The following is an 8256-nucleotide window of genomic DNA, read 5'->3' on the forward strand; positions in this document are numbered from 1 at the left end:
TACCGACTGACAGAGTAACGCCGCTCACTCTCTTAGACTCATCAGGGGCGAGACCAGATATGGAGACCCTCACATTAGTGACTTCTTCCGAATCCTAGTCTGTTGCTTCCACTGCAAAGTCAATTTGGGAACACGAAAAAAATAATTTTTTTATGGCCTTCCGTTTCCGGTTAGCGTGTTGCCGGGGTAACTAAGACGCACAACCGCCGCGGCGGTTATGGCGGGGCTGGGCAGTACGCAGATCCCCGACGGGGAGTTCACCGCGGTCGTGTACCGGCTCATCCGGGATAACCGCTACGCCGAGGTGGCGCAGCTGCTGGGCGGAGAGCTCCAGCGGAGCCCGAGGAGCCGCGCCGGCCTGTCGCTGCTGGGCTACTGCTACTACCGCCTGCAGGAGTTCTCGCTGGCCGCCGAGTGCTATGAGCAGCTGAGCCAGCTGCACCCGGAACTGGAGCAGTACCGCCTGTACCAGGCCCAGGCCCTATACAAGGCCTGCCTCTATCCAGAGGCCACCCGGGTGGCCTTCCTGCTCTTGGACAACCCCGCCTACCACAGCCGGGTCCTCCGTCTACAAGCTGCTATCAAGTACAGCGAGGGCGATCTGCCTGGGGCCAGGAGCCTGGTGGAGCAGCTACTGAGTGGGGAAGGGGGAGAAGACACTGGGGGCGAGAACGAGCCCGATGGCCAGGTCAACTTGGGTTGTTTGCTCTACAAGGAGGGTCAGTATGAAGCTGCATGTTCCAAGTTCTTTGCAGCCCTTCAGGCCTCGGGCTACCAGCCCGACCTTTCCTACAACCTGGCCTTGGCCTATTACAGCAGTCGGAGATATGCCCCAGCGCTGAAGCATATCGCGGACATTGTTGAGCGTGGCATCCGCCAGCACCCGGAACTAGGTGTGGGCATGACCACTGAGGGCATTGATGTTCGCAGTGTTGGCAACACGTTAGTCCTGCACCAGACTGCTCTGGTGGAAGCCTTCAACCTCAAGGCAGCCATAGAATACCAACTGAGAAACTATGAAGCGGCCCAGGAAGCTCTTACTGACATGCCACCCAGGGCAGAGGAAGAGTTAGACCCTGTGACCCTGCACAACCAGGCACTAATGAACATGGATGCCAGGCCTACAGAAGGGTTTGAAAAGCTACAGTTTTTGCTCCAACAGAACCCCTTTCCCCCAGAGACCTTTGGCAACTTGTTGCTGCTCTACTGTAAATATGAGTACTTTGGCCTGGCAGCAGATGTCCTGGCAGAGAATGCCCATTTGACTTATAAATTCCTCACACCCTATCTCTATGACTTCTTGGATGCCATGATCACTTGCCAGACAGCTCCTGAAGAGGCGTTCATTAAACTTGATGGGCTAGCAGGGATGCTGACTGAGCAGCTCCGGAAACTCACCATAGAAGTGCAGGAAGCAAGACACAATAGAGATGATGAAGCTGTGAAAAAGGCAGTGAATGACTATGATGACATCCTGGAGAAGTATATTCCTGTGTTAATGGCCCAGGCAAAAATCTACTGGAACCTTGAAAATTATCCAATGGTGGAAAAGATCTTCCGCAAATCTGTGGAATTCTGCAATGACCATGATGTGTGGAAGCTGAATGTGGCTCATGTCCTGTTCATGCAGGAAAACAAATACAAAGAAGCCATTGGTTTTTATGAGCCCATAGTCAAGAAGCATTATGACAACATCCTAAATGTCAGTGCTATTGTATTGGCTAACCTCTGTGTTTCATACATTATGACAAGTCAGAATGAAGAAGCTGAGGAACTGATGAGGAAGATTGAGAAGGAAGAAGAGCAGCTCTCCTATGATGACCCAGATAAGAAAATCTACCATCTCTGCATTGTGAATTTGGTGATTGGGACGCTTTACTGTGCCAAAGGAAATTATGACTTTGGGATTTCTCGAGTTATCAAAAGCTTGGAACCTTACCATAAAAAACTGGGAACTGATACCTGGTACTATGCCAAAAGATGCTTCCTGTCCTTATTAGAAAATATGTCAAAACATACGATCATGCTTCGTGATACTGTTGTTGAAGAATGTGTCCAGTTTCTAGAACACTGTGAACTCTATGGCAAGAACGTACCTGCTGTTATTGAACAACCCCTGGAAGAAGATAGAATGCATACTGGAAAGAATACAGTTACCTATGAATCCAGACAGTTAAAAGCTTTGATTTATGAGATTATAGGATGGAATATGTAGTCATGTCTTATATTGGCTTTTATCATAATGTCTTTATATATGTATTTTATATTGTTTTATCTATATATAGCTATTGGCATCTTTGTTACATGTTGAACTTTTTACACTTTAAAATTATAATAAAAATAATTTACCTTTTTAAAAAATCTTTACTAAGTGAAATATAAGAATTTGACACCTAGATTAATGAAAAACTGAATGGGGACAGTGTGTCTGTTAGAATTTGGAGTGCCTATGTTCCCTCTTCTTTGTAATCATTTGCACTTGTTGTATATTGACAGTCCTCTGAACAAGGATAACAGTACCCAGGGACTTTTAGCACTATCAAGCCTAGAGCTCAGTGATTAATGTATAGAATTTCTAGGCTTTAAACAATAATTTTCAGGGTTGCATGTTCTATTCTCACAATTTATCCTCATATTAATTTGTAATGCATTCATTTTACATAGAGTTATGGATGTTTTGGCAGGGTTTTTCAGTATAGGTGTAATGCTTTATGTAACCAAAATTACTTAGGCTATGTTTTCATTTATTGTTCAAGATTCAGTGGGAAATCTTGTGCTCTTAACAGAATTATGGTGCTATGTTGTAGAGACAATAAACAATTGTCCAAAAAATTTTGTTTTTTTGTTCCATTTGTTAATAATTTGAATACATGAACAAGATAGATATACCGCCACTTTTCTAATTCTGGTCTCATCTCTATCAGTGACTAATAGTAGAGTTACCCTGAGAACTCAGTTCTTAATTCTACTTTTGTGTTTGCGACTTAGGATATGTTAATGCTGGAGTTGTTTGCATGTTGTAGCCTCTCACAAAAGGAAAAATCTACACTATTCTCATTACCCCACCAAACTTCTATGTACATCACAGATGAAAAAGTTAATTCTCAAACCTTACCTGGTAGATTCATAACTTTAGTTTCATGCCCACAACCCTTCCAATGAGAATCCCGCTCATTCTGCTTAGGTGTTTTCTGTACCACATAAGATCTTTATAATTTGTTTCCCCTATTCTTTCCAAAAATCTGTCAACCCCAATCTGTCAAAACAGAAGTATTAGGTTGAATTATATGAAACTGCTGATTTTGAAAGTGTCTGACCTATAGAACTAGCAATTTCTTGTAGTTCAAATAGTTTTCTACTGAAAGTTAGTGAACTCCTGCAATAACGATATGATTTTTTTTTCCTTCAAGAAGAAATCAGCCACCTAAGTATCCAGATGAAGTATGCTCAGCATAAATCCTCTGTAACATGACCTCCTGAGTGCTCAAATTCTATTGGACCTATCAGAAATTTTCACCTTTGTGAAGTCCAATGGTCTTGAATTTATAGCATTTTAATTTGAAGCTGATACCATTTACTATTGATGTTTGGCCCCATATTCGCAGGACAATCAGTGTTTAATGACCTCTTCAGTACATCCCATTGCACAATTATATCTCTGGGAAGTGTTCTTTGTTTAACAACTTTTGTACTAAAAGTGTTGCTGCTTCCTTGCACAGTAGTTCTGTGCCCCTCTCAATATTCATGGCCCCTTAGGAGTTGGAAAGTAAACGGACCGAAATCTTATTTTCAACAGCCATATTAAACTTCTGATATTTTCTGCACATTTCCTCTAAACTTTTTTCTTAAGAAAAAAAAAAGGCATAAAAGTGTAACATTAACCATCCAAAAGCAAATGTTTTCCAGATTCTCTTCTGCAAATAGCCCAGCCTTTATTCAGCCACTTTATTTACCCAGGTGCTCTGTGTTTTTGTTTTGCATGGATGTGTAATTTAGCTTTTCAGAACATAAAAAGCTTTACAGAACAGTTTTTAACCCCTTGCCGCTGGGCAGTTGGGATTTCCTGGTGAGTAATGCATGAGGAAGTCCCGACTGCTCCTTCCACTGAGTAAAGGAATAAAGGTCAATCATGGCATTTGTCCCCTTCCTTACTCTGGCTCTCCAGAGAGGCACACACCGGGATTGATAGATTGCTGCTTTAGTGACAGCAAAGACTCATGAACCACACCGTCAGAGCACTGGAGGAGACTGGGAAGGGTGAAAGCATTCCTAACTCCCTAGGCACTTATTGTCCTTTATTCTTAGGATATGCTTCTTTTAAACTCTCCTTCAAAGTACTCAGCTCTGCTTATTGATGCTAACAGGCAAATGACTTTACAATGAGTCCATATTTTGCCATTTGAATGAAAGCTTTCATTCCTAAGGCTCTGATGAAAAGCTTTGTTCTATGCTACTAGGACATTAGGTACTCAGTGCTAAAAGCACTTTTCACAAGAAAGATTTCCCTATACCTCTAGAGCTTTTATTCCTTTAAAATTTCTTCATAATATCTGCATAGCATATTTTAAAGGCATCAAATATTAAATCCAGTATTTCATAATATTAGTCATTAGTCAACACCTTGTCTCCACGTGTTCAGAATATAAGCAAGTGTTTTTGCACAAGTAGTTATTTTCATTTTTCTCATACACGAACAAGAACTTGATCTTTCTGTGCAAACCAACCAAGCAGACTCCTTTAATCAATGACATGACACACCTGCCAAAAGATTCATATTCTTCATGACAACCCCTTTTGAATTTAGCTTCAACTGTGGCACAAATGTTCACACTAATGTCATTTGTGAAGGTCGGGTGTACAGTGGCTAACCCTGACCCATTCATGAGAAGCAGACAACCGGGAACTGGAAAAACTGTGTGGGGATAGAGGTGGGTCATTGCGCAATGGGACAACTGTCATCATAGGAGATGACCCTCCCTCCAAAGGGCTGATGGCTTCTCAGAGCTCAGAGGAGCCCTTCAGATGGAATCCATAAAGAATTATCAGTGATAGGTTTGGCCCAAGGTTAGAACAATGTGTTTCTAGGAGGCTAGGGGCTAGATGCCCAAATGAATAAGCTTACTAGGAAATGTAAGATTAATGGGTAAATGGCTTGGAGGGGAAGCTTTAAGGGAGTAACTTTCTGATCCCTCTGTCTTATACCTTGCTTGGGCCCATTTCCACAGAGGGTTAACAGTGCTGGGAGTCTGTCCAGGTAAGCAGAGTGTGGCTATTTAAACTACCCAATTTTAAAAGGATAACATCACCAAAGAAAGCTTTTCCATTTCAGATGATCATCAACATTTTCTAATACTTTTTTTTTTTTTTTTTTGGTCTTAGGTTCCTTAATCTGTCTTTTTCTTAATTACTACGGTTATCTGGAAATGTCTGGAAGGTTGGGCTATCCTGAGAGTATTCTCTGCCACACTGATTAGCTTCCTAGCAATAGTGTGACTTGCAGCTCACTAACCACCATTCACTAACTGCTTCTTAGCCCTTGTTGAGCTACCACTGGACTTCAAATAGCATTTGTTTTTTTTTTTTGTTTTTGTTTTTGTTTTTTTTTACTTATTGGGCTATACCCTTACTATTATTAGTCGAACAGCACATTTTGTGATGAGCCAGTAACTCTGGATTCTTGGTTGTCCAACCACATAATTACCATGACTGTAACAATCAGATCTTAAATTTATACTTTTATTTTAGCTATAAAATATATGCAACTTTTTAGAGTACCCTAATGTAGCTCAAATCCTTCAGCAGCAACCTTAATTCTTAAGTTAGCAGTTTTAAGAAACTGTGACTTTCCAAAGAATCTAAATTGGCTTTACGTTATATTAAACCATTTTTTAAATCTTAAACAGTCCTTTCAATTTCCAGTCTCTCTATAAAAGATGTATAACTTATATATAGTAGCAGGTTATTCCTACATTTTTAAGTGCAGCTCAAAAGGATATGATATTAGAGTTATAAAAATGCAAATGTATTAAGTCCATCAAATACATTTCCTTTTATGAGTTTCATATTAAACCTATAAATGTATCAATGGATTAAACATTTACAGAGAAAGAGCAACAGAGACAAAAGGCTTCCTGGTAATCTGTGGCATGTAGTCACAAAAACTGCAGCTTCCACTCCATAGTTAAGAGATTCAATTTCCTTACTTGTGCCCTTCTCTAGAGGGCAGTGACTAATAATCTAAAAAGCAGAAATTCTATATACATCAGACCGACTACAGAGCATAAGCAGCCTAGAGCAGTGAAGCAGCCATCACACAGGCACTGGATTTAGTCATATCTGGCTCCATATCTCAGCAATGCCACTACCCAGCTCCCAACAGGGAGTTTACTCAACCTTGCTAAACTTCAGTTGTTACCAGTAAAAAGGGGATGATACACTCATGTTACAAAGTTGTGAAAACAATCATTATTTCTTGTCTAGGGTTAAGTGCATAGCATAGTGTCTGGCTAATAAATCATTAATGCAACAATCAGTTCTAGGGTAATGTTCAGCAAAAATACATACGCTCAATCAGAATTACTGACATCAAGTTAGAAGAGACCTCGGAGATTTTCATGTTATAAAAGCTTAGGTCCAAATAGGTAAAGTGACTTTTAGTTGGTAGAAAAGTGAGGCACACACGAAATTTCCAGAATATAACTCTTTCCATTGTTTAGAACTCTATCTTCTATTTTATGGCTTTACAGTGACAAATTTCAGTCATTTTTTAAAAAGTATCTTCTCAGCTCTAATGTGGGCACAGATAAGGTACAAAGGATGTGATAACTATGCAAGAACAGATTTTAGAGACTGCCCATCAGCCAATACTAGGCCCCACCAACAGATCACATCGGCAAATGTGGCAGAAAATGGGCTTATAAATATACTAAAAAGAGAAATGCTGAGGGTGAACAAAGGCAAAAGTAAATGTGATGTCAGTGAGACCCCATTTGTTTTTCTGAGGGTAGCAAAGGAAATGTGGCAGCTGACAATGTTAAACTAAGTAAACATAATTGCATGTTTAATGTTTGTCTGGCATAAATGTTGATTCATTTAAAAAGGGCCTTTTTTGTGGGCAAAATGTAAAAATAAGGGGTAGACAACAGCATGTCAATTGGAAATGTAGCTGTCTGAACCCTGATTTTTCAAGAATGTGTTATCGGGCAAGCTCTTGTGTACTACACACATCTGCCTTTACTTAGATGAGAATCCAGGCAGACAGTACATGTCTCAGTTCTACTGATGACCATAAGCTGGATGGGACAAAAAATGTTCTGGATAAGAGTCAAGATTCTAAAACTTTCAAAAGCTAAAATTATATCCTGTAAGACATAAATTTTAGTGAAGATAAGTAATGAGGCTTTTAAAAAACAGCCTCCAGGGAGATGTGGACAAAATGGTACATGCAGAAAAGGTGAGATTTGTTAAATTGAAGTTCAATGTGAAGTGACAGTGCAATGTCTACCAAAAGCGCATTTAGTGGTGAGTAGAGCAAGGAGATCATTAGTATTGCTCTGGAACATTCAGGCTGACATCTCGACTTTAAGAATATTGTATGGAAAGAGATTAGGTTGGTGAAGGATCTAGAACTGACAGGAGAAAAGGCTGACAGGTGAAGATCGGAGGGAACATGAGCTGCCTTTAAATACCTGAATTGCTGCACTTCAGTAGAGCAACCAAAGTCTGTATGACTACAGAAGATCGAAGTTACATTAATGGATAGAAAAGGGAGACAAGCACAAACCTCTTAATACCTGAAAATTTCAGAACTTGAAAAAGGTCCTGGAAAGACAATCAATTCCTATCTGGTCACACACAAAAAAAATGTTCAAAAAGACTGGTTATCTGTTTATGGTACAGGGGATGGGGAGGTCAGTAGCAATCTTATGTTTGGGAAAGAATGAGATGATTTCTAAGGTTCATTCAGTCTGAGCTTATACCAGCCAGCTAGAAAATTGCTTTAACTAAATAAAGAGTTAAAATCTTAGTGTGGCAAGTGATTATTGAAATATATCAAGTAAAACTGGGTTCAGCAGGTCTGACTCTGTTATTCCAGAGCCCAGAGAGCTACAACCTTCCCTCCAGCGAGGGAGCCACAGGCTGGGACAAAATCAGAACCTATGCATATGTCCTTCACTACTAGAGAGGCTACTCATGGGTAGAGACTGTATCCCATTCATTTTCTGAGTTAGCGTGATGCTGTCAACAAAGGTTAAA

General features: G+C 40.4%; 1 protein-coding gene across 1 annotated transcript; it reads left to right on the plus strand.

Moving 5' to 3' along the window:
• The first annotated feature begins 1 nt into the window (after position 1).
• Positions 2–2341, plus strand: LOC107514666 (tetratricopeptide repeat protein 30B). The gene has a single exon (XM_016152600.2). It carries the CDS (start codon positions 218–220, stop codon positions 2213–2215), a length of 1998 nt encoding a protein of 665 aa, XP_016008086.2. The 5' UTR covers positions 2–217; the 3' UTR covers positions 2216–2341.
• The last annotated feature ends 5915 nt before the right edge of the window (positions 2342–8256 follow it).

The sequence above is a fragment of the Rousettus aegyptiacus genome, unplaced genomic scaffold (genome assembly GCF_014176215.1).
Source record: "Rousettus aegyptiacus isolate mRouAeg1 unplaced genomic scaffold, mRouAeg1.p scaffold_m13_p_2, whole genome shotgun sequence".
In the NCBI taxonomy this organism is placed as follows: domain Eukaryota; kingdom Metazoa; phylum Chordata; class Mammalia; order Chiroptera; family Pteropodidae; genus Rousettus; species Rousettus aegyptiacus.